The sequence below is a fragment of the Solanum verrucosum genome, unplaced genomic scaffold (assembly GCF_900185275.1).
Source record: "Solanum verrucosum unplaced genomic scaffold, falcon-dt-bn FXZP01000062.1, whole genome shotgun sequence".
In the NCBI taxonomy this organism is placed as follows: domain Eukaryota; kingdom Viridiplantae; phylum Streptophyta; class Magnoliopsida; order Solanales; family Solanaceae; genus Solanum; species Solanum verrucosum.
This window is the reverse complement of record NW_026020477.1, coordinates 9,034,397-9,061,014: the sequence shown is the minus strand read 5'-3', so window position 1 is coordinate 9,061,014 and position 26,618 is coordinate 9,034,397. Positions and strand designations below refer to the sequence as shown.

Here is a 26,618-nt window from a genome sequence, read left to right as displayed (position 1 = left end):
TAAATCTCCACTGTGTATTAGCCTGCAAACCACACAGGGTATGTAAACCGCACTAGGCAAGCCCTATGCGACATGTTTGACTCAGAAGGCATTGAAGGGGGGTCGATTTCGGATCATCCACCCTCCAAACCAACTGAGCCATCCCGAAGGACAAACTATTTTAAAAAAAGAATAAATCTCTCGAATTCGAGCTTTGCGTATGAAAAGCTTTTTTCCGAATGAGACTCTAAGCGATATAAATTTAAATTAGCCAATTTTAATGAGGATACTAATCTTCGAATGAAAAATCATCATAAATAATTTTGTTGGCCCTTTCCCATTATTAGTGAAAAAAAATATATTTAGTAAGATACTAATATTTATGCCAAAAATGAAAGAAAAACAAAAGTTATTAGAAAAATGGCTCGTGTAAATTTGGATCTAACATAGGGATTTTGACAAATATTTATGAGAGGTGAGTAAAAAAGTGTTATGTAAAGCCCGGCGCGGAATCCACGAGTTTCGTGTTTTTGTGTTTTCCTTATTCTTCATCATTTTCCGGTCACAAAAATCTCCATTTTTGCCTCAAAAACCCCTTTATACACTCTTCAACTTGGCTGTAATACGAAGTTTTCTGGTTCTACAATGCTCGAATGGCTCAGTACAGACAATCGGGTGCTATAGGTATTATAAACAATGGTGGTGGTGGAGTTGTTCGGAACGGAGTTGCATCGGATCATGTATCGGTAGGGATTCGTTCGAATAAGCAGCAGCAGCAACAGCAGCAGCAATTGCGGAATCATCACCGTCGATTGAAGTCTACTACTCGCAAGATCTCGATTGGTGCTATAATCGTTATTCTATTCGTTGCCTTTGTTGTTTCCGTCTCTGCTTTCTTCTATTTCACATCTCAAAATAAAGGTTAGTTGAGACCTTGCGCTATCATTGACTACGAATTCTGTTACATTTGTTATCTTTTTTTGGAGGGAGTGAGATGGGTAAAGCTAGATTTTGTTGGGTTTTGCAAGTTTAGGAGTTTAGCGGAATAGGATCAAAAGGTGAAATCTCATCTACAACACTCACTGTGAGCTCATTTTGTCTAGCATTGGTAGGCCGGATTTTTGTTCTTTTGGTTTGTAGCAGGATGTCGGATGGGTTGGTGGAAGTGCAAGTTGGCTGGTGGGGAGTAATTGGATGGGGTTTGTCCTAGTTCTATAATGAGATTGTCCTTGCTATAGTGTACTAAAGGATATGGTTTGTTCTTGTTGGTTGTGAGTAAATGTAAATATTCTGCTATTTTTTTGGAGCCTTTTGGAATGAGAGATATAGAAGGTGTTTTGGTGGCATCTTAACTCCCAAGTCACTCTTTTAAAGCTAAATGTTTAGTTAATCTCTTTACTTGGATAATGTTGTCCCGAGTAACTAGTGCAGGACAGTTTTTGAATTTTACTAGCTTTTAAGTTCTTTTGTTATTAGCATCCTGTAACTATGCATCTCCTTGATGCCTTCCTATGTAATCCATTACTTCATTACTTGTTTTAAAAAAAGAAATGCAAAAAGGTAATTTAAGAGGATTTTTGCAGAACTCACAATGCCAAGTTTGACGGTTTGCAATTTTTGAGTAGTAGAAATTCGGAGAATTTTTTAGAAATGGGATTTGGTAATACTTGTGCTTATCAGCAGTTTCGGTTAGTTTTGGTTTGGTTGTTTGAAATGTTGATGATTTTAGAAATGGGAATGCTAAAATGTGTGCAGGTTTAGCAGTTTTAGCTTTTTTGGTTTTCGAGTAGTTGGAGATCTAGGGTAATTATAAAATTTTGTGGGTTTCTGTGGCCCTAGTTAGTCTTGGTCTTTAGATAGTGCAAATTCTAAAGGATTCTTGTGGAAATGGGAGTTCTAAGTTTTGTGAGGTTTACAACATTTGAAGATAGTCTTAGTTTTCTTATTTTTTGACCTGAAGTTAAATTAAGATTATTGGGAAAAATTAAGATAGACAAATAAGAAAAATAATTGAATGTTTTAAGAGTTCACGATCAACCAAAAAAACAGAAGATGACTTTTTTTTTTGAGGAGGGTAAACACAGTAGATGACTTGGAAAATGGTTGCAACATGATTCTGGAATTGAGAGTTGGCTACTTCGGTAATATTTCATAGTTTATTTATTTACCAGAACTGGGGAGTTAACGACTTATGCCAAAGTGGTAATGATAAAATAATTTGGCTTTTTCTGCTTTTAGAAGTAGTTTAGTTTTCGGCAGTTGAAACTGAGTTAAACTGAAGTAAGAAGATTCGTTTTTTTAATTGGATATCGTTTCTTAGTTTAGACTACATTTAAGTATCATCGAGTTAGGGAATGCCACATTATGACCTTGTTATGAGGTTGAATGTTCACAATGGACTAGAACGCTCACCCTCCGGGGTGGCCCAGTGGTTTGGGCTTGAGACTTCCATGTTGGAGGTCTCAAGTTCGAAACCCCTTGCTAGTGAAAACAAGGGGTTTGTCTTCTGGGTCAAGCTTGTCGCTCTAGGCTTGCCTAGTGCGGGGTTACCTCTCCCGTGTGATCGAGCTATTGCATAGGAGCAGGAGTTTTACCTTGTGCGCACCCAAAGGGTAGCGGTTGCGAGTTTCCCTTGTCATAAAAAAAAGAGACTAGAACGGTACAAAAATGCCGATGAATTGGTAAGTAATGGTAAGAACTTACTTAACAATATTTGGGCTTATTAAGTTTTACGGTACATCTGTAGATGTTATTTGTAGAGTATCTTGCCACGGTTTCTTCACTTTAGCTATTTCCTTTTTTGACTTATTTTAATGTGCTTTTTCCTGTACCAAGGTCTATCAGAAACAATCTCTCTATTTCTTAAGGTAGGAGTAAGGTATGCTCACAACTCTACCCTCCGCAGACCCACATATAAGATTATATTGGGTATGTTGTTGTTATTTGTAGAGTATGATGTATTAATTGACAGAACTCGTAAGTGAACCAAACGGATGCTGGAACTACGGAGAAGCACTCTTTAGTGTAAAGAGTTTTAATTATTATGGCGAGTTAAATAAGTCAAAAAATCATATGCACTGTAAATTTCGTCACAAGAAAAATGAAGGTAAAGTAAGATTACACGGATTGTGGTTCCCAAGTGCAGTCTATTCAGATATCTGGGCTCAACCTTTAGGAAGAATGACATGATAGATGAAAATATAACACATAATTAACATAGATGGTTGACATTGAAGAGTGCTACAGGAGTGGCTTGCTAATAAATATGCAACAAAGTGAAATGTGAGTTCCATAGAATGAATGTGAGAGTAGTAATATTATGTGGGAGTTGAAGCCTCAGCACGTGCACGGATATATTAGCTTCTGGGATGCATCCCAAATTGTGTGAGTCAGTATGTTGAAGTATCCTGTATTCCAAGTACGAATTGAGTGTTACTTTTAATAAGTAAGAGGTTAGAGTATAATTTGAGTTTATGAGGCAAGTATTTATCTGTGAGCAAAGAACTGGCAAAGTTGGAATGATCTATGAATTTGGCTTCATGATCTATAATTTGTGCATCTCTTGAAACTAGCCCTTTCCATTTTTAGAATTTTAGGATTAAAGATGACAACATAATAAATGTAAAACTATATGTGCCCACAGGTATTTGGTTTAGTGATGAGAGTATAGTATGTGTGGATTACACGCACGTGATGAGTTTGATTCCCGAGGGTAGAGGGGCGGACCCATTATTTACCAGGTTTCAAAATGTGCGTTCCCTCGGAGATTTTTGGGTTAACAAAATAATAAATAATCATAATGTAAAGCTAGATGCCCCAATCAACTTGTTAGAGTCAAAAAAAAATTAAAATATGGTTGACTATGGATGGCAATTAAAGAAATAGTGTAAACAAGCAAGGTCTGCATATTTAGTTAAAAACAAACAAACAAACAAACAAACAAGGTCTGCATATGATGTTCCGGAGTGTTCAGCTGTATCTTTTTTCATTATTTTGGACAGTTAAGGCTAAATCTTCCAGTTCTGTTTTAGAAATATATGCTCCAATATTTAGACAGTTTCCCTGTATGCTGTGCAGAGTTAGATAATAATCACTTTCAAGATGATGGTGATGTGGAAAATGATTCAGATTTTCTTACAAATGTGACACGGACACAAGGGAAGGTTCTCCAATTTGGACATGGGTCAGTAAATCATGGCCGGGATTCTCGTTATTGGGATAAGGATGACCGGAGAAGGGATGATGATTACAGCGAGGAGGATTTGGAGCGGAATCCAGATAGTGACTTGGATAAGGAGCAAAGTCCTCCAGATGGGAAGAAAGGTGACAAGAAGTCGTTTTCAAAAGGATTGGATCATGGTGGAAATGGTTTATACAACGAAGCTGGACGCGATGAGTTGAGAAAATATGAAGCCAAATATCAAGCTTCCTTGGAGAATGCTGAACACTCACAAGATGGACATCATTTGCCAAACCAGCAATCGAGTGATGCTGACAAGGGAAAGAAAAGAGAACTGGTGGATGCAGATGATGGATATGATGATGGAATTGACTTAGAAGATGCACATACAGACGAATATGATGATGGTGGTCATGAAGATTGGAACCATACTGTTGCTGCCGAATCCCTGGACATAAATGACAGACATTTTTTTGATACACATGTTGCTGGAAATAACTATCAAAATCATGCCAAAGAGGCTAGTAAAACATCCAAGGACTTTTCCAATAAGGAATCCTCTTCAAGTTCTCATCACCAAAAATCTAACACAAACTCTGGACGTGTCAGCTTCATTGATGGTCACCCCTCAAAAAAGTCTTCGTCAGAAAAGCGGCAAGTATCCAGAAGGAAGCCAAGGAAGCATGGTAACATTATTTCCTATTTTTGTTGGTGCCCGGTGACTTTATTTTTATGATTATTTTGTCTTCAGACAATTTTGTATTCCTCGAGTCAACTTGATGTCTGAACTTTTTGATTTTAACATGGACAGAGAAAACTGAAGAGATGTGCTTGGGGACATTGGAACATTTTCTTATGGGAACTTGTTTAAGCGCTTTGTATAACTTACCTAATAAAATTTGCTCCTTATTACTCTTAGCCTAAAGAAAAGGCACTTTTGATATTCAACATCTACATGCTGGATAATTAATTTAGAAGTCTGTGTCTGTAAAAATAGAGACTTGTTGTGGGATGCAAGTGATCCTGATTCACCTATATATATTTATATGTATAATTGATGAAGTAAATAAGAAAGACTAAGAGAACCAAATTCACTAAATAATGTAGTATATCATACTTAGGAATAGTTCTCATAATATATAACTACAATTTGAGCTTTCTTGATGAGGTTAATGTAGGCTAGTCATGGATATTTTGCTAGATTAGAGAAAGATTTTAGTTGAGTTGATGTATATCATTGGGAAGTTAAACTAATAATTGCTACTCGTATTTAGTTGTGTGCAGTCAAGGAAAAAACGAAAAGAAACAAGAGACAGCTGTTAACTGAGCATCTTTATGTAAAGCATATTGAGATGCTAATGATAGTAGGAGGTCATCAACACTTCAGATACTGTTAGGGGTCGTTTGGCAGTGTATTAGCAAAAATAATGCATGCATTAGCTCTATGTATTAGTAGCCCCTTGTTTGGTACACTTTTTCATGCTATCTATAACTAATGCAAGCATTAGTTATACACTCTATTGTGTATAAGGAGTGTATTACTAATACCATGGATTTCTAGGTATTAGTAATGCAAAGGAATTTAATACATGCATTAGCATGGTTAAAGACCCGATTACCCCTCTAAAGCGCTTTTACATCTTTTCCACCATAATTGTGAAGGATAACTTTGTAAATAATATTTTTATACAATGCATACTATTTTTAATACACCAAACCAAACAATGCATAAGAAATAATTTATCCATAACTAATGCAAGCATAACTAATACAAGCATTACTAATACACTCTATTGAGCATTAATTTTATACACTTTACCAAACGACCCCTTAGTAATTTATATAATAATTATGAAGTTAGGTATTAGAGCATGTTAGTTGTAAAAAAGGTTAGGGATTAGAGTCTTCCCAATCTCTAAAAATCTTCCCCAAAAAGAAAGGTATTAGAGTAGAATATTGTATGAGAAGTCTCGTCTAAGAAGTAGAGTGATGTTGCTCAAAATCTTTTATTTTAGCCATCTCACTGTACTCATTTTCCAGTCTGCTAATCTGCTAGCTAAATGTGTGATTTCTGTCTTGCTCGTCACAGTCATCATGGTCTGGTGCTGTAGAGTATTAGCAGTCTTTCATGTCAAGTATAAACCTTCGGATCTTGACAAGGCAGCATGCCAGGATTCAAGCCCTTTTTGTCCCTTGTATGAGACATCGTTTCTCAGATTTCTGGATTTCCAAACATCAGGAAATTTCTGTATTTTCTTGCATTTAGCAATTAATAGAATGAGTTTATGTGCAAAATCTTGGACATTAGCCCACCCCACTCCCTTACTCAGGACTTAAATAATCATGCTTTTACATTTGCAGCTTGTGAGATGAAAATTTTGAATGCTAGTGCTCTTCTTGTGGAACCTCTGGAAAGTCGAAAGTTTTCAAGGTTTTCATTGCAGTACACGGAAACAGAGGACAAACCTTTTGACGATGCAAACTGGGAACCTAGATTTTCTGGGCATCAAAGTCTGGAAGAACGGGAAGAATCTTTTCTTGCACGCAATCAAAAAATAAACTGTGGTTTTGTTCGAGGCCCTGAAGGAACTCCAAGTACCGGATTCGACTTGGCAGAAGACGATGCAAAATACATTAGCAGTTGTCACATTGCTGTAGCTTCATGCATCTTCGGAAATTCAGATCGCTTGAGAATACCAGTGGGCAAAATGGTATGACCAAATTCTTCTCTCTTTAGTTTTCGTAATTTTGGATGAGATAACAATTTCAGATGTTCTTTTCCATGGATGCTAGCTCATGAAACTTTGCCTACGTGTATATTGGTACACACATAGCAAAATCGTATTTTCCATGTCGATGCTAGAAGGAACTCATGCACACTTTTGTTATACTGGTCAAAAGCTGACAGGAGAAAGAGAAGATTTACTAGTAAAGTAGTGTTTAATCTCCTTTAGATCCTTAGGATACACCCTATCAAGATGTATCATATAAGATGTTCATCTGCTTAAAGGAAAAAAACTTAAGGAAGCTCCTAATTCGTATTCTCCAACTTAAAAAGTAATAAGCCATTAATTAAACTCCTAAGAGAAGGAAATTAATAAACTCCAAAAATTGTTCAGTGGTAGATACATTAGCCAATTTAGACCAGCAAAAGAGTAAGAGCAAGCATCTAGTTTTGAGGGAGTGATTTGGAGTTTGAGGTTCCATCAAAACAACTTCTATTCCTCTCATTCCAAATAACCCAGAAGGTAGCAGCAGGGATCATTAGTCAGATCCTTTTGATGGTTTCATCTCTCCACAAGCTCCACTTCATATGTGCTTCTTTTATGGTCTGTGCCATGACCCTTTTTAATCCAAAGATGCAATAAAACATGTAGATTGACTTTAGAGAGAGAGAGTGTTCTCCCCAGGTGAAATACCACGTCCACCTATCAAACTCTTATCTTTCTTTTGTCTATCTTTCCCTTTTCTTTCACCCTGCCATTTCAACTTCATCACCCCGCCAGAATCCTATCTTCCTTATTCTTATCCTCAAGCTTTTTTTCTTTTTTTTTTCTACAAAGGAGATGCTAATGCTGGACCTTCAAAAGTTGGTGCAGATAAAGTACACTACTTACAGAGATCCCAAAATTTCTACGAGCTGTTCTGATTCCTCTGAACTTATGTGTCTACACCAAAATAGGAGAGATACATTACAATTCCATTTAACCTTATGAATGGACTTGGATGTTTCTTCAAAATTTCTACTATTCCTCTCTCTCCAAACTGTCCACCATAGGCATGGGGGATTAATCTCCACCTAGCCTTCTGCCTCTTGCTGCTCCCCCTAATCCAAGAACTCAACAGGCATACTCCACTTAGTTTTCTGTGGGTGAAAAATATGGCCCAAATCTGTGCTGTGGAACTGCAGTGCAAAAACAAATGATTGTTGGTCTCTTCTGTCTTCCCACACAGTGAACATCAAGATACTATAGTCATTCCTTTCTTCTTCAGGACTTCATGTGTCAGGCAAGCCCTCATAACCAACCATTTAAAACATTTTACCTTGGTAGGTGCTGGGTTTCTCCACATGTTCCTTCACAAGCTTTACTGGCTTCTGCTATGCTGGTTGCTATCCAATCTATAGGACATGCTAACAGTGAAAGCCCCATCATCACTGTGATGTGATCAGTCAAATTTATATCTCTGCCAAACTAGCTTTCTCGATATTGACAAATAGAGCTGAGAGGATATTTTGTTAGCATCATAAGCAGTTTTCTCCTTGCCTTGTTCTTCTCACTCTCTCTCTTGCTGGCTTTAAATTTTCCTTCAAGATAGAGTAATTTCTTAGCCATGTTAAACACTTGTATTTTATTTGGATCATGGTCTTTATGTTCAAGAATTAACTCAAAACTGAAGAAAAGACCGAAAGAACATGAAAAGCTCAGAGAGTCGCAGCTTGTTCAGTCTTGGTTCTACAGGTTTTCTGATTTTCTCGGTTTGACCAATTTTTTCTGAAATATAGACTTGTAGCCCATCCAGTTGTGTGGCAACTTTGTTAAATCAGTTGAACTGGTTTGTCAGTACCATTTTTGAAAACATTGCTCCTAGCTTATTTCAGTTAAGGTTTATAATGCATCTAGATCGGAAACAGCCTCTTTCTCTCCCAAGGTAGCAGTAAGGTCTGCGTACGCTCTACCTTCCCATACCTCATTTGTGGGATTACACTGTGTATGTTGTTGTTGTAGAGTCTTTTTTGGATGACCTACTTATAAAAAGAAGAAGGGGAAACAGTCTACTGTGATTCACCTGTTTCGGTTCTGTCAATAGCTTTTGTAGTTGTTTATACGAGATTTTGAATTATTTTACCAGAACTTATCGTTAGCTGCATTGTATAACATTTTCTTAATTTAAATTCCTTTTCCAGGTCTCCCGTATATCAAAGAAAAATGTTTGCTTCGTTATGTTTGTGGATGAAGCTACTCTAAAAACTCTTACAGCTGAAGGTAAGATGCCAGACAGCATGGGCTTTGTAGGTTTATGGAAGATCGTAGTGGTAAAGAATCTTCCATTTTCTGATATGCGGAGAGTGGGAAAGATACCAAAGTTATTGTCTCATCGACTCTTTACTTCAGCCAGGTAACTGGAATTACAATCTTGTGTAGTATTTGTTTGTGGTATGTTACTGCTTATATTCGACTTGTATGATACCATGCTATAGCTAGTTAGCACTCAATATTCACTTCCAATCAGGGGTTTACCAAATCAAAAAAATAAAAGAACGAAAGAAGGAAAAAACAAATTCGTTCTCAATGCATTTAGTTGTCTGCACTGGCTTAATATTTAACTTAAAGGACATCATTTGTATTTGGAACATTCTCAGCATTAGCTTCATGCTTCCTGCAGTGCATCAAAATATCAGTTCCATTAGCATCTTTTTTTATCTAGTCGTAAAATTGGTGCATGCTTTTTTCTAATATTAGATTGATGATAGCTTCTTATGATGGTTTGGTTTTGAGTGGGGATTAGTCTCACTGTAGAGGCAGAGCTTCAAGTAAATAATGTCTCTTTTGGGTTTAATGTTTTTTCACTTTGAGTGGTGCAGCAATGTGTTGTTTTCACCATTTAAAAGATATTGTGTAGACAGAAGTCAACTGATGAGTGCAAAATGTACTAGTTTCTGCAAATAATCAAAATGCTGAGATGGTACTGAATAAGAGACTGTGTTGGAATTTGGTCTACTTTTGATCGGCATTAATTACCCTTTCCCTTCTGTCTACTGGGGAATAAACTATATTTGAAAAAGTCAATTATGTGAACTGGCAATGCCATAACTATGAGTTCAGAGGATTGCTGGTGCTAATTTTACATTAACTCATTGGTGCTCTCAACTTTGGTAGCTATTTTTTTCAGGATTCCATAATTTGCCTGGGTTTCTGCTTTTCCTTGTTTGTGTGGTGGTGTTGGGAAAGATACAACATAAAATGTTAATGACACACATCTCTCAGCCTTCATCTTGCTGCTTGCCTACCCCTTTTCTTCCCTTTCCATATTTATCCAACATGTAGTGGATACCACTGTCATATGATTTACTCCACATTGCATGTAATATAATGTAGTATTATCTGTGAATGGATTAGCAAAAGGTGAACGATGAGGTCATCTAACTCAGTAGTGACAACTGTATTCTATTGGTGCAAGATGGACTTTTGATACAGTTAGTGATACTCTTGTAAACTGCTCTTTTATCCTCTCTTTTGGGCCTTCCATTTCGATGCATATAATTGTTTGCTTGAACTTTCTAAACTTCTGTTCGTTTATTAAAAGTTGAGATGCTTGAATGTGAATTGCTTATTACACCTCTCCCTGAAGAAAGAGGTGGAAGGGAGAATTTCTATCTTAGTAGCTTATAATTTTATTTTATTTTTCAAAAACATTTTACGAGCAGTTCATTTGAAATTATGCAGGTATTCAATATGGTTAGATAGCAAGCTTCGGCTGCAGCTTGATCCCCTACTCATCTTGGAGTACTTTCTGTGGCGTAAAGGTTATGAATATGCAATTTCCAATCACTATGACAGGCATTGTGTGTGGGAAGAAGTTGCCCAAAACAAGAAACTTAACAAATACAATCATACTGTCATAGATGAACAATTTGCATTTTATCAGGCTGATGGATTGCAAAGATTTAATGCATCTGATCCAAACAAACTTCTTCACAGCAGTACAGTTCACTGTTCTCTATTTAATTTCGTGCAGTACCTTTCTGCTTCTGTGTTCTTATTGGCAAAATGTCATTACATGTTTCTGGCAGATGTACCAGAAGGATCTTTTATTGTGAGGGCTCACACACCAATGTCAAACTTGTTTTCTTGTTTATGGTTCAATGAGGTTGACCGGTTTACTCCCCGTGATCAACTGAGTTTTGCATATACATACTATAAGTTGAGAAAGATGAACCCAGACAAACCTTTTTATCTCAACATGTTCAAGGTGAGAAATTTAAGTTCCTTCCAAGCACAACTGTGGAGATAGACGACCTTCCATTTTCCTCTAACACTTAGTATGTGCATTGCAGGATTGTGAAAGACGAAAGATAGCTAAGCTGTTCCGTCACAGATCAGACGAGCAGAGGAATATTCTCTCTCAGCCTGAGACAGAGTAAATGCTGAGTGAGTCCTGGTTTTGGCTGATGATTCAATTTTTTTGTTATATGCGTCACTATACTGTGCTTGCTTGCTGGAAAGAGGGTCATCGTTCCATAGCCATTGTGATTGTGTCTGTTGTACATTACCAAAATTCTCTAGAGAAAGCGATACACACGCCAGCCTTATCGATTCAAAGCAACGCAAAGCAAGGTAGATTCTGCTGGCTCATCTCATCTTTCTGGTGCAAAGAACATACCACCACCATTACAGCTTCCATTCTATTAATTTCATTGCCTTGACCAGCTCCTAGTGTGAAGCATTCTATCCATTTACCATTGTATCTACATGAGTTGGTGAAGAAAATACCTAACTATATGTATTCTTTTTCTATGAAGCAGGGTGCCAATTTATTGTTTCTAATATTTGGATGAATTGATACTATTTTTACTCATTCAATTTATAGTCTTATTATCATGATAATTCCAACGTTTAGTAGTGGCTTTACTCCTTGTGATTGGCACACACTCACTATCTACACCAATCATGATGGATAAAAATTAAATTATTTGAATGAGAATTAACGTATCTTAATAAAAAAAAACTCGTTACCAATATATTAATTACATAGATGTGTCTTTCCTCAACAAAAGGGAGCTTTGGAGCAATAATATATGAGTTTGAGCCGTTAAGGCAACCACTAGTACTTGCATTAGGAATTTAGGGTAGATTGTTTACATCACACTTTTCAATATTTAGCCCTTCTTTGAACTCTGCCAACGTGGGATGCTTTGTGCATTTGTTTTTTTTTTTCTGTCTTTCCTCTATAAGGTTTTGTTTAACAATATGGAGGGATTTGTAGTATGTTATAATTCTCGGTCACAACTACTGCATATATACTACTTCCTTCATTCTAATTTATGTCAATTCATGTGGTGGTGTTTAATTTGGCATAAAAAAGATTTAAACAAAGGAAAGATTGTTTACATCTTGTCATCTAAAACAAGCGATTGATATTTGTGTGATATAATTATTTCATTAAGGACAAAATACGAAGTCAAATTGTTTCTAACAAGGATGTTAAAAAGAATCGATATATAAATTGAGACACATGTAGTTCAATTATATATGATTAATAGTTAATGAGAAAATTATGATGATAATGTCATATAAAGTGGACCATAATAAGACATATATTTTTTCTTACCAACTATGCCCTTGAAAAAAAAATGAAGAAGAAATATACACAAGAAGTAGAGTATGACTTATCTAAAAATTCCATTGGTTTTACCAACCATTTGGAGCAATTTATTCCTTCCTTTTAGCACCCCTTCAAATACTTGATTAGCTTGTGATTCAAACTTCTCCAAACCAACCTTTAGAGCTATAGATTTCTGAAGAATAACATCTTTAATTCTCTTTATTTCTTCTTCTTCATATCCACTTTTAAACTTTTCTTTTGCTTCCATTATTGCCTTCTCCATTTCTTCATACTCATAAAATCTTATTACTACTCTTTCTCCATCTTTGTAATATTTCCTTTGAAATTCAGTGGCAAGTTCATTAACCGAGTCCTTGAATGACTTAATTGGAGAAGAGTACTTGCAACAAATCCTATCAACAACTTCAAACTTATAATTCTTAGTTGGATACATAAAAACATTTAAAAGAATGTAAGATAATAAACTCATTGCAACTCTAATTGTGCAAATCAAACTTGAACAACAATCCCTTTGCATTTCTTGAATAAGAATTCTCTTGTTGTCTCTTTGTTCAATTGGTTGCATATTGGCAAATGATTTTGCCTCATAGTGATTTAGATTTTTGATTGTAGTATCAATTGTTAGATGAAACATGTTGATCTTAAAACTTGATGTCTTCAACATGTTACAAAGCTCCATGATGTATAAACTCTCATTCATGTATAGATTCAACATGTCATCATTGATCCATGTAAACGGTATTACCTTTGATTTCTCCAATATGATGAGAAGAAATTGAGAGTGGAGTTTTTTCAGCAGAGTCATGGCTTCTACACACCATTGAAGAGTTAAAGAATTGTTGGATAGTAGTGATGATTGGAGATTCTTGATTTCAGTAGTGAATGAAGCAAAAAGAGCCATAGTTTCACTATTTGTAATATGGAAGATACATTTTCTTTGGTGAAATGGAGAAAGACAAGCTATGAATGTCCTTCCCATTACTTACATATTATAACACAAGAGAAAGATGCTTACTTTGGGAGATTATCAAGGGGTGGAGAAGTAGATAAGAGGTGAATTAGTAAGGTGGAAAAGTGGGGGAGAGGGGGGGGGGGGGGGGGGGATTTGATGGTAGGAGAAAGATGTAAGACATGCATTCCTTGTTTAATATTTACCATCAAAACTAGCTTTCTAAATCTTGTACTTTTTATGCTTTGTTCCCTTTTTTCCTCAAGAATAAAATAAATAAATTTTAAATTCTTGATGTAATTTAACTAGTTATAACAGGTTATCATACAATCGCCTGAGTTACCTTATTAGGCTTGTTATGATAAGTAATACTATTTTACTGTAGGTTAACTGATAATTATGTATACAACCATCCTTTATAGCAATCAAGTTTTCTCTGAAATCAATTTTTCTTGTTATATTACAATATATCATCTTTATAACAAATATTTTACTATAATAAAAAAAATATTCAAACAAACGACGTCGTTAAAATCATTTCGTAATTGTGGTGAAAAGGGGAAATAAAGAAGAATGCTTGGAGATGAAGCATGAAGATTAATAACTTTTGGTTAAACAAAAAGGAAATGAAAAATAAAGACAAGGAGGAGAAGTCACGCAATGTGTTTGGAGAAAAGGGAGGAATTTGTCTCAAAGTGATATATTTATAGAATTTATCCTTTTGCCACTTGAATTGTGCTTCTCCCTTTGCTTACTTAAAACACATTTGTTAACTTTTACGTGGCCTTTTCTCTAACTTGTGTCTTTTAATATTTCAAAATTTTGATAGGGACTTGTCACCTATTTACTTTATTAAAAAAACAGTAGTCTTTGAGATAAAAAATTTCACTAACATTAAAGAAAACTATTCACAAGCAACCTCTTTACTTTCATACCCTCTTGTTTTTAACTACTTATGCGTGTTTACTGTTTAATATCATCAAAGTATAAATATAAGAGGAAGAAGCAGTGCTTCAGTGAAAACACTACTCAGTTACTCTTTGATACCATTAGAGTATATATATACTTTGATGGAATCAAAGAGGAGCATACAATGTTCCAGTGAAAAGACTGCTCAATCATGGCTTGATACCATCAAAGTATATAAGTACCATCAGAGTATATATACTCTAATGATATCAATGATGAAAAAGTAGTGGTTCAGTGAATAGACAATGGAGCAGTCGGATAAATAGTTTGGGCCTATATTGGATTGGGTCCAATTTGAGTAAATACTTTACCTAATGGATCCAATTTGTGTAGTTTTCTCAAATATCTAACGCCCACTAAATCATTATAAGAATGACATACCTACGGTTGAAAAAAAAAAAGATAGAGAAGAGAAGTAAAAAGAAAAACCAATTGATTTGCATAGCATCAAAACCAAATTATTCATCAAAAGCACTAGGCATTTATTGCTTATAAATAAAATAAATATAAAAAAAAAGAGGTCAAAACATTTACACTCAATTTAATTAAGTGAAATGGTTCCAACTATTCTACAACCACAAAAAAACATTCAAACACTTCTCCAATTTTTAATCAATAGGAAATTTTTCAAAGAAAGGCTCACAAGAGAGACTTTGATGATCGAAAACTAGGCGGTTTTACTTACCACTGCCATTTCAAGTGTTGTTGAACCAACATCTAATTGATCTTCCTTTCAAGTGTCTTCTTGAACCAACAGCTCTAACATGTATCTAGTTGATCTTCCTAACGCAGTTAACGTATGTGTAACTTGAGAAAGAAACAAATAACTTGCGAAACCTGAAAAGGTAAACCCAAACATAGTTATGACAAGGTATGTGTGTGAACTGCAATCTAGCAAACGTTATAAGCATCTGGTTAAGCACTGATGCATTAGTCCCAAGAGTGTATCTGCAACTACATTTCTACTGCGTGATAACTTAAACTCAAGACTATTATAGATGTCTCTTATAGATAATTTTCTTTATACTTGATGTGTCCTCTCACACTCGTACTGGAATAACGTAATGAATGCCTGGAAAGAGAAACTGGGAATACAAATTTCCCTTTAGTTGTTTCGAAACTTTCCTTAGTCATGTATCATAGCAAGACAAATAGCAAGGGTATTACATACCAAACCCACTGACTCCTGTGCTGAGCCATTGCAGCTAAGCTCCTTCTGGGATGTTCGTTTAGAAAGCAATGTGCCACTCCACTTAAATGGAACTTGGCAGATAGGAGGGACAACCATATGTCAACTGGTCCACTATACTTGCGCAATATGCTAGTGCTAACCTGAGAATGATTTATAATGAAGCTCCCACTTCAAACCTTAGACCATAAAGTTACGAATGGAAAAGATGCCAATCAGAGTGTCATAAAATTCAAAAACCAATTAACATCTAAATTTTTCTAGCTATGATATTCCCAAGAAAAAGATGAGCTTAAATGAAACGACATGGTCAGTGAGAATTTATATAGTTGACCTCAACTTGCTTGAGATTGAAACGTACACTTAGTTGCTGTTGTTGTATTATGATAGTCCCAAGATACTAAAATAAAAATCTACAAGTAGTACCAAAAGTAAAGAGACAAGAGAAGAACTCACAAGCTCCCAGGCCTCAACTTCTTTATGCGAAGTATCTTGCAACAGTTTTCTGCATATAAAGAAACCATTTTATAAAGATGAGCTACTAATTTTAAGCCTTACATATTTCACTACCAAATTCTAGAAGACTAGTGGGAGAAATATACTACAACGACGACTACACCTCTCAATCCTAAACCCAAGTTCAAATCAGCTGTATGAATCTCACTAGCCGTACTGCTCTATCGAAGCTCATCTCATGTTGATATTATTAAACAATAAAAATGAAAAGAGAAAAACTATTAGAATTCTCTGTAGTTTATACTGGTGTATAAATATCTGATATGACTAAAAGACTCCAAGAATATAGGACCTAAAGTAAACGTGCTAACCTAACTATCATAATGAGAGAATTATGGTTGAGTTAATTTGTTGAATCTTGAAGAAGATTTATTTTGAAGTCCTACATCTACAGAAGAGTGTCCAACTCATCAATGTTTTCCTTGTCATACAAAATACACATGTTATCGGCATGTCAATCAATTATAGATTCAACAAAAGAAAAGTAAAGAATCCCTTACAATGATGCTTGTTCAAAACACCAAATCAAGTATAAAAGATATCAAACTAGAAAGAAACAGGATCACTATGAAACTTTGCTAGTATTAAATATCACTGTCAACAGTCAATACTAAATAGCTCCCTTTAGAACATCTGCAAGAACACTTCCAAGTAATACCAAAATATGGTGGCTAATTTCATTTGCAAAATTACTGCCAATAGCTACCAGAATATGATGAATAACTTACCGTACACCTTGATGAACATCTTGATGGTTACAGTGACCTGAGACTCCATAATTATCAAAAGTTATGACCTGGAAAACAAGTGTCCATGAGATGAAAAGGTGGCATAAATAAGATTTCCCTCTGCTCACAAATAACTCGTAAGGCAACACTTTGAATACAAACAAAAGGAAAATCTTATAAAATCTTACGCTACTTGAAGACAAATATATCACAAATCTTATTCATCAATTCGTTATCAAAATGGCTTGCCATTGTCCATTGTTATATAACAAGGAATGTCAAAGCATATGATATTTACTCGAATGGAGTTTGCAACATTTTCTTTCTTTACTTCCTTGAGAGCAACAACTTCTGCTCATCTAGTCCCCAAATGTCAAATGGCCAAGATGCAACAGTCGGGTGTAACGCTCAAGTAATCAATGATGGGTTTTCGTCAATTTTCCTTCTCAACCTCATAAATGATTACAAGATGCTCAAGCCTAATTTCTTCAATTCCATCCTTACCCGGCAGCAATACTACCCATTTTTGGCAGATAATAACTTGTGTTTGATCAGGCAGGGTCAATGTAGAAGCTAGAGCAGTTCGTAGATCAAAGGGTACACATTTCTCTATAAGTTGCAAGTATTCAAGTGTTTTAAGTATTCAAAGGTCAAGATTAAAATTCAAGATCAAGCTCCAAGCACTTGGATTAAAATACACAAAGTTCAAGGCCAAACTCGAAGGCCCTTGAATTTATTTGTGAAAAGAAGAATCATTTTTTTGAGATTGTAATATTGACTGTATTGAAATAAATTACTACAGTTATTTACAGCATTTTGCAGTCTTGATTATTTTCGTGATGAAAAATTTATTGTCTAAAACGTGAACCATGAAATAGGCAACCGCTGCATTATTCCCTAAATCGGAACTTCATGAGGTTACCCCATATTTCTTTATAGAAGTTTCAGCTTCCTTTCTGAAAGACTGTCCTCTATTATACCAAACATTAAAGCTTGCATAAATACAAGAGTCTATCACATTAAAATTATGCACTTGTTTCAAATGTACTTGGTACATTTGGTAGACACCACGTAAGGAATATGTAATCCCTTCTTGGGTTCTCTACTTAAAATCCAGAATGGTAGGCCCCAATGAAGTCATAGCGGATTCTTCCATATAAACTCCAATTAAGTAGAGGGAAAATCAAATCAAATTGATTCGTGGCATCTGAAATAGGAATAATGAAAACTATATTCTTTAATATTCAACTGAAATGAACAAATAAACGAAGGATATACCTTCAGATCAAGATTTTAATCTAGTGAAGTAGAACAGCAACTTATACAATGAAGTCAATGGGAGGAAGCTTAAATTTAGAACAACCAAAGAAGCACAAGCTACTGAAGGTTACTTGAAAAGGCATCTTAGTTGAACAAGATAATTACTGAAATCACTTACCAAATCAATTGCACAATTGACAATTTCCTCCTTGATAATCTTTGACAGTAACTTAGAGTTCCATGATTTGCCAAAACCATCCTGGTAAGAACTAAGCATTAAAACTCTGCTTAGACATTTAAGAACATAGAGATATACCCTTCTGATACAATCAGAATACCTGTAGATCTGGATGATCAAGGACTTTCACTTGCTTTTGTGGAACCTACATGAGTAATTAAGATAACAGAAAGATCAACGACTCATATCTAACTGCTTTCTCCAACATTTTACAAGAACTTCGGTTATAGTAATTCACAGAAATAGAGGAATGCACTAACAATTGCATAAAAGCCAACATAAAAGATCACAGAACTAGCATTAATGCATCGCTCAGATTTCTATTCAGATAAAATTTCACATCACCTTAAGCACAATCGAGGCTAAATAAAGTTCTTCTTTCCTGACATTGCCTATACCATCAGCATTGCCTATATTTCAATACAATGTGACAAAGCAGAAACAATATACTGAAAGTTAGCATCAGTAATAGACTATTGATTATCTAGGATAAAGATTTGTAAAGAACAGTTCTAGTGATTTGTGTTCTGATCAATTAAACACTTTAAAGTTGCAAATAGCTGCAATAAATCAAATCCAGAAAGTGAACCTCAGGTTTAACAAACACTGCTTGAACTGGATCATACTTCTTAAAAAAATCAATTGCTTAAATATTTCAACCGGTTCAAAGATCAACATTTCATTTTAGGTTTTACTTTTTGCGTCTTGAGATATACGGCAACCAAAATACACATGCCACTCAATACTTAGGCATAAAGGAAATTTTTGGATTCAGCATCTGCAACATAATTTGATATATTCTAAGAGCATTACCTGTTGACATGCATAATATGTGCAAATTACATCCTCTTGAAGACAAATAATTAATAGTTGGAGTGAAGAACCTGCAGTATGGAGTTAAAAGCACCATAAGTCATTGTCCTCTCAACAGCTATGCTTTGTACAGCAAATACATACAACATTGATTACTTAAGATTGCCTAAACATTAAAAGGTTATTGTACTATATGTAGGAAACTGACATCTATAGTTAGAGACAAGTTAACAATCAACCAACATCGAGAGTTGTGATCCTTCTTACCAATTACTCCCTCTGTTTCAATTTGCTTGTCTTACTTTCCTTGTTGGCCCGTTTTAAAAAGAATGTCTTTCCTTTTTTGGCAACTCTTAAATTCTAAAATTTCCACATAGCATGTTTAAGACCGTGCGATTGAAGGGACAAACAAATTGAAACGGATGGAGATATTTTAAACACAATTTGCCAGGAAAAAATATTGTCCAAGAAGGGATGCTTCTCTTAGAACAAGCATAAAGGAAATTTGATGAACTTTAGAAAAATAAAGGAATGTCATTTTCTTAGGCTGTAGATTTTCATGTATCATATGCTTAACAAAACAAACGAAAACAAAAAGATTGAAATCAGAATTTTTATAAAGACAAATCATATTCCAGTTCTTTAATGACCTATTTAACAAAGGGGTAAAAATTGAATCTTATAGTTTAGCCCACCAAATTTCTAGTCCACCACGTTTCAAGATGGACGTATGAATTCATGGAGACTTATCAAGTTATTATTCAGTAAATGTGCCTACGGGTTCAACTAATTAAATTTTGTTTCAACTGAGCAACTTTGCATTAGTGTATAACTAGACATACATAAGGCTCACATAATCTTGATCAAAAGTCAAAACTAACATACAGTTCAAAGTGTCTTAGCCTGCAACTCCCTCTATAGCAATTCAAAAGTTTGCATTGCTCAGAAAATTCATGACAGGAACAAATAACAACTCAAAGTTAAGACGTTCAACCTTACATAGACTCATCATCGGGATGGGCAATAACCAACAACACGTTTCTCTTGCAAAAACCCCCACCTGAAACTTAAAAGAAATTACATATTAAGAAGGGAAGCAATTAGCTAATCCTTAAAAAAAAAAAAAAAAAAAAAAAAAAAAGAGAATCAATTAGCTGTACAACAAACGAAAGCCGTATGCGTGTCTGTATTTAGATTCTAAAGAATAGTGCATAACAAACTGAGGCAGCCAGTAAATGCAAAAGAAAACAAGAATTGACATTTAGTAGAGAAGTCACCCCATACCCTCATTCAAAACTTCAACTTGTGAGGCAGAGAGAGATTCGTGAAGAATTTTAAAGAGTGAAGCCACCCACAGCACAACCACTGTAACGATGATTACTAGCCACTCCATTTAACTTTTTTGCTAGCAGAACTACATATATCTGCATGTAAATCTGAAATGAGTTGTATTACTAAAACCCATTATGGTAAGTAAATTGGTACTTCAAAAAGAGAAATCAAACACCGATAATTCAAGGAGATCATGGATACTACCAACTATAAACCTTATAACAAACAGTATCCTCTACATTACAAGCTTTTTTTGTCAACACTTGTTGAAAGAAAGTAGGATGGGATGGCATTTTGGGTGTAACCTGGCACAAGCTTTGTGTTCTTTCTGTTTATACTACTACTTACCATTTCAAAAAAAAAAAAAAACTAGAATGGAAAAAAGCACCACTAAAAATTAGGTACCAAAACTGCAATTTTGCTTTTGCTCGTTGCTTCCTGATGATAAATATGGATTAAAAATGTTCACATAATTATATAATCAGCATTTTACCTTCTGAATGTCAAACATGATATATTCAAGAGCGAAGATCACCACAGATAAATGGACTTTTGTTCTTACCGGATGATGTGATAAGACTACATATAAAGATTACGAGGTTATACCAGGAGAAATCATGACCACCTAACATTGACGGGTTGTCTTGGACTCATGGATGTAAAGTGAAATAGAAGAGTAGAAAAGGAGATTTAGTGGGAACGAAAGAGCAAAAACAAATTATTTCATTTTATTTTATGTGAAGCTGTTTAACTAGGCACAAAACTTAAGAAATTAAAGAGAACTTTTGACAAGTAAAGTATATGCAAAGTACCAAGATTACCCATTTAAATGAGTAGTGTTGAGAGTTCACGTGAAACCACAGGAGAGCTGTGATTTTCCCAAATGACCAAGTAGCTGCTTGGTTTCTATTTCCCCTTCCGAGGTTCTCTTTATACAGCAAATGAAATGGAGAGCCAAAGAGCTTCTCTCCTTCATACCTCTCTATTTTTACCCAGCAAAAGACTTGATTTCTCCTTTATAAATGGTGTTTGGGATCCTTGTCTTGCTATCATCTACACCGTCTTGGACTAAATCCCAATATATCGTTCCTTTCATAAAATAGGGAGTAATAGGCACATCCCCCACCTGATGTGCCTAAGTAAATTTCAAAATAAGATTGTTCATGATTCCCCCGACCCACAGCAGTGGTCTTGGCTAATAAATCCCATCAAATATAAGTAACAATTCAATCCTTCACATGGCTGATTTAAAGCCAAGTGTTCAGCTGTCTTTCCACTTCAAAAGTCATTCCATTTTCCAATATTACATCTTTTCCTATATCATGTTGTCCAACAAAAACAGCGGCAGCAGCTATACTAATAGATATGCTGCAATGCTTCCTCAAATATGTGACCAAATTAAGATGTAAAGGATTACTTAGGATTCACCCTTCTTATGCACTAACTTTAGTGGACTTGCTCCATCAATTTATACTCCTTTGATGCTCACATATATCTTATTTGTTCCTACAACATGTAACCAAGTTTAACTTGGTCTTTCACCTTATACAACCCCACAAATACGACACATACAATGAGCTGTCCCCTATATATAGTTCTTGGGTTGTGTCACTGTACATGCTTCATTAAGGTTTTAATTGGTCCAAATAAATGTCCAGAATTTACGCGGCTTTACATGACTTTAATTTGAATATCTTCTTACTTATTATCCTCAAAAGGCTCCAAACAAGAATTAAATTTCATGTTCCACATCTTGAATCATATATTTTTTTGATAACCGAGAAATCCGTCTGTGACCCGCCCGTTGGACCAATCACATCCTTCTAAACTCGGTGGATAATGGGCCCGTCCCTCTACCCTTCTCCACTTAAATACCAGGCTTCGCTTTGCATGGTGTGGGGCTTGAACCTGCGACCTAAGCCACAAATCCTCCACCTCTGTGTTTATTCCAATTTCTTTCTACCACACGAAATGCTCTCTTTTCAAGTGTTTAGCTTTTCTTGCATAGTTGAGTTTAATTTATTAAAACTCTGAAAAATGTGAAATGATGAATTGACTTTGCCTTCCATTGTATTAAATTTGGTTTATTACGTTGAAATTGTTTGACTACTAGGCTAAGCCATTAGTTTCTTTGCTTTTGCTTTTCTTGTTCTTTTACTATCAGGAGTTTAGCCTAGTCAAACAGACCCAGCATTTGAAGCAATATGTCGTGCATCACACTACCTGTTGGAAATCTTCCAGAAAATATACTTCATCATGAACACTTGTAGGGAATTCCCATAGCTTGAGAAGCGTCAAAAGACACTGTCCTTTAACACAAACCTGCTAGTGGCATAGAGTCTACAAATAGATTATGGTATTTGGTCGATGTTGGATTAATTCGATAAACTAATGGGCACTAAACTGAAACTAATCCATCTTTCCAATAACAGCTTGTTGTAATCTAAAACATCCTATAATGGGAGGTTTTGCCTCAATTTATAAAAAAAAAAAAACCTATATTCACAAATGAAAAAAAATATTGAGGCAAAACCCCCAAAATTCCTTTGTTTGGCACGAATGAAATGGTAAACACAAGGAATACACTCATTTGGTCAAACAGAAAAGAGAAAGGATTCTATGATCAATTAAACTATCTGTTCAAATTTACACTGCAAATTCTCGCATAATCCAAACAGGGTTTCACTATATTATGAATATTTATGTTATCGAAAAATCTCAAATTACCATAACATTGCAGCAGATGGATTATAAAAGAATGCAAATCAGAAAAGATACATAAGGAGGAAAAAAAAAACAATCAGTTCAAAAGCAAATCAGCAGTGTTTACTTTAGCATATAGAAGCAGAGATATTACCTGAATATAGAAAAATCAGCAATGGTGCAGAAGTGATTTTTGATGGAGAGACACAGGAGGGTAACTGAGTATATATTCGCTCTGTCCATTTTTAATTGTCGTTTTTCGAAAGTTAATTTGATTAATTTTTAAAGTTAAATTAGATTACATTAATTCAACATTTTAAACAAAAAAAATTAGATATTCAAAAATTATGCGAAAAATACTATAAATTCCAAATTTTTGCATATCAATATGATGAAGAAATACATCATAAAATGTTAGTTAAAGTTATTATCGTTTCACTCTAAAAAAAGAAAATTATGACAATTAAAAAGGGACGAGATTGTATATTATAGAGATTATTGAGAAAGAAGAAAAGAAATGCCCAATGGAAAAGCAGAAATTCTAGAAAAGATGTACTTTTGTATTTGCGTTAACTTAATCTTTTTTTTATACAATAAATAATAAATTCAATAAGATGTAACCTAATTGGGGTATTTTATCACCGCGTGAAATGCGGGCAATATACCTAGTTATTACATAAATGTATTGTTTTAGATTAATTACTACTCTCTTTTGTGGGCTATTTAAAAGGCGATTACCCTTGATCGTAACACAGTATATAAGACTCATAATTCAGGTAATTCAATCTTTCGTGTGTAAGGTTATCCAGAACAGGTCTTTCCTTTGCGGATCCATGGAGTTTTTGTTTTGGTTACAAAAAGTGCTTCTTTGCTCGCTTACATCGCCTCAACTCGAGTTTTCGCTATAGGATTGAGTGAGATGACGAGAGCTAATTAGAAATCTAGTGGGCGGAAGCAACATCATTTCCCAATTTATCATTACTGTTTATATTAGTTGCAAACTTTGTCTACATGAAGATTTTGAATCATGAATTTAACGTTAATTTTTGTTTTATTTTTCAAGATAGAACTTAATTGGCTTCATATTTGAAACTAAATCAATATCATATATTGTATTGGTATCATATAATTTCACTTAATAGATACTAAATTAATAATATATATATATATATATATATATATGGTATCATCAAGGTTTCTTGTTCAGAAATTACTAGTCAATGATACTATAAGAGTATATGTATATTGTTGTGGTATCACCAATACAATATATATATACTGATTTAGTATCAATTATTAAGCGAAATTATTTGTCTTAATGATACCAATACGGCATATGATAATTAATTTTAGTATCAGTTAAGCGAAATTAGTTGAGGATAGATAGTGTAATTATTTAATAGGATATGAATGTAAAAGGGTATATATCTGTAATTATTTTGTTTTTATGAGATATTTGCTTAGTTTTTCTTTCTCTTATTATTTTGAGTTTGATAGCCCATTTATTTAGTTTTTATGATACTTTAAGTAAATCATTTGTCAACCAACGATTAAATCAAAATAGGTCCATATTATATTTCAATTATTTCTATTCAAAAAATCAAAGCAGATTCGATTTTCTTTGTCGTAGAATATTCACTTAAAAAATTAATCAAAAATTGATTCAGGAATCAACTAGAATTTTGTCCAGAAAAAGTTGTTTTTTGTCACAGTATTAAAATAATATTAAATTTTTTATTTCAGACTAAATGATCATGAAAGCTAATTAGATAAAAAAAAATTACTTTTAAAAAAGAAAATAAAATTAAATGACTTTACTGATTATTTACTACAAGTTAAATGATTATCTAGAAATTCAACTCAATGGATAGAGCTACACTGATTGAATTATATTTTATAGGTAAAACACTAGTTGTACATTTACTTGTAGAAAACAAAAATCAATTATCAATCAAAATCAATCAATATAGAATTAAATCAGTAGATGGCACATGCTTTTCAAGTAATTTCAACTATTACCTATATAATTTGCAAACATATATATATATCTTGACATTGACATTTTGATCTTATAAAAACTCTTTGGACATACATTTCAATTATAGCTTTCCAACTAATAAAAGATACAAAAATCCTTCTCTTAATTAATACTACAAGCATTTTCTTGTACCAAAGATTACCTAAATAAGATCACTTTCAAAAATATAAAAAATAATAATGAAATAAGCATTGCAACAACCTATGTCCAATTACTTGAATGTCAATTACCAAACCAATATATTAGATGTGTGTATATATTATATAATATAATATAGATAAATGTGTTTAATTATTCAACCCCTCACACCTCCCTAATAGCTAGGTGGTAGCTAGTGTTAGAAAAATAATAGGGAATACAATTTGAAGAAGAAAATAACATTTGAAGATTACTTTTCTTAAAGAGATATTTGCCTATATATATATTGGGAAAAAATATAAATAATTTCTTTCAGGATACAACAAAGTTCTTGTATATACTTGCATATTTTTCTTAGGCTGCTTCCTTATATTTATAGAACTTAAGAGATGACTTTTCATAATAATTATATATTCTTTCATGAACAGATTTGTCTTGTTCAATTTTAAGACTTCTATATATTATAAAATACCTAACAGGGTAGTGATGGGGGATGAGGTGGAAGGTGGGGTTTCATTGAACATTAGAAAAATACAAGAAAACTCAAAAAAGATTATGTGCAACAAATTAAATTAATTAAAGGAAGAGATACAAAATATTGATCAAAGTTCAGTTTTGTTGAATGAAGTTGAAGAAGCAAATTAAGTATGAAATTACAAGAACACCTTTTTCAAGACTTTGATGAGAACCACTAAGCTTGGCCTTTTGCTTGCTTTGGAAAGATTCAAAGATTTAACACATTTATATTCCACCTTCTTTGTATTTTTCCCACATGAAGTCTTTGTCATAATTTTGTTAGACATTTCTTCATTCAAATTCTCCCATAACATGTCCATTTTCTCCTCTTCTTCATCTTCATCTTCATCTTCAATCATTCTCTTCATGGCAACAACACCTTCTATGTGTGAGAAGCTCTTTCTTTGGTTGATGTAATTGGACTTATTGGATATTAATGGAGACATGTCCAAATTTTCTTCATGATCAGGGTTTTTTTGGACGCGACTAGAAGCAACTGACGTTGTTCTCCATAAAGGTGGTGATTCAAGGAATCGTGGCGGTGTATTGGTGATTGTTGGGAAGCTAAAATCATCTTGAGGAGGAGAAGGAGCCATGTTATATGCTTTTGTTAGCTATGGTGTTTGTAAATAAGACTACTTGAATTTGAGAAATTATTGGGGTGGTTTTGTTTGGTGTGGAGTGTTAAGGGGGCTGTTTGCATTTTAGGGGAAAAGTTTTAGTT

General features: G+C 34.3%; 4 protein-coding genes across 6 annotated transcripts; 1 reads left to right on the top strand and 3 right to left on the bottom strand.

Annotated features, from left to right (window-relative positions):
• Nucleotides 1–428: 428 nt before the first annotated feature.
• LOC125809331 (probable hexosyltransferase MUCI70) lies at nucleotides 429–11,790 on the top strand. Its single transcript, XM_049488988.1, has 7 exons — nucleotides 429–900; nucleotides 4,057–4,845; nucleotides 6,521–6,870; nucleotides 9,066–9,277; nucleotides 10,606–10,862; nucleotides 10,953–11,131; nucleotides 11,217–11,790. Exons 1-7 carry the CDS (start codon nucleotides 633–635, stop codon nucleotides 11,301–11,303), a joined length of 2,142 nt encoding a protein of 713 aa, XP_049344945.1. The 5' UTR covers nucleotides 429–632; the 3' UTR covers nucleotides 11,304–11,790.
• Nucleotides 11,791–12,506: 716 nt separating this feature from the next.
• On the bottom strand, nucleotides 12,507–13,587 carry LOC125809329 (uncharacterized). The gene has a single exon (XM_049488987.1). It carries the CDS (start codon nucleotides 13,482–13,484, stop codon nucleotides 12,549–12,551), a length of 936 nt encoding a protein of 311 aa, XP_049344944.1. The 5' UTR covers nucleotides 13,485–13,587; the 3' UTR covers nucleotides 12,507–12,548.
• Nucleotides 13,588–14,957: 1,370 nt separating this feature from the next.
• On the bottom strand, nucleotides 14,958–23,415 carry LOC125809488 (uncharacterized). 3 transcript variants are annotated; one of them, XM_049489119.1, is made up of 11 exons: nucleotides 23,357–23,415; nucleotides 20,452–20,581; nucleotides 20,167–20,227; nucleotides 19,168–19,238; nucleotides 18,700–18,764; nucleotides 18,455–18,499; nucleotides 18,295–18,375; nucleotides 16,857–16,924; nucleotides 16,069–16,117; nucleotides 15,595–15,755; nucleotides 15,146–15,260 (listed from the first exon to the last, which is right to left on the bottom strand). In XM_049489119.1, the coding sequence occupies exons 2-11, from the start codon at nucleotides 20,558–20,560 to the stop codon at nucleotides 15,194–15,196; spliced, it is 777 nt and encodes a 258-aa protein (XP_049345076.1). In that variant the 5' UTR covers nucleotides 20,561–20,581; nucleotides 23,357–23,415; the 3' UTR covers nucleotides 15,146–15,193. The 3 variants fall into 3 exon arrangements, with proteins under 3 accessions (XP_049345075.1, XP_049345076.1, XP_049345077.1); XM_049489118.1 differs by lacking the exon at nucleotides 23,357–23,415 and having other exon boundaries at nucleotides 14,958–15,260; nucleotides 20,452–20,590; XM_049489120.1 differs by lacking the exon at nucleotides 23,357–23,415 and having other exon boundaries at nucleotides 20,162–20,227; nucleotides 20,452–20,590.
• Nucleotides 23,416–25,974: 2,559 nt separating this feature from the next.
• Nucleotides 25,975–26,602, bottom strand: LOC125809367 (uncharacterized). The gene has a single exon (XM_049489022.1). It carries the CDS (start codon nucleotides 26,488–26,490, stop codon nucleotides 26,032–26,034), a length of 459 nt encoding a protein of 152 aa, XP_049344979.1. The 5' UTR covers nucleotides 26,491–26,602; the 3' UTR covers nucleotides 25,975–26,031.
• Between the last annotated feature and the right edge of the window lie 16 nt (nucleotides 26,603–26,618).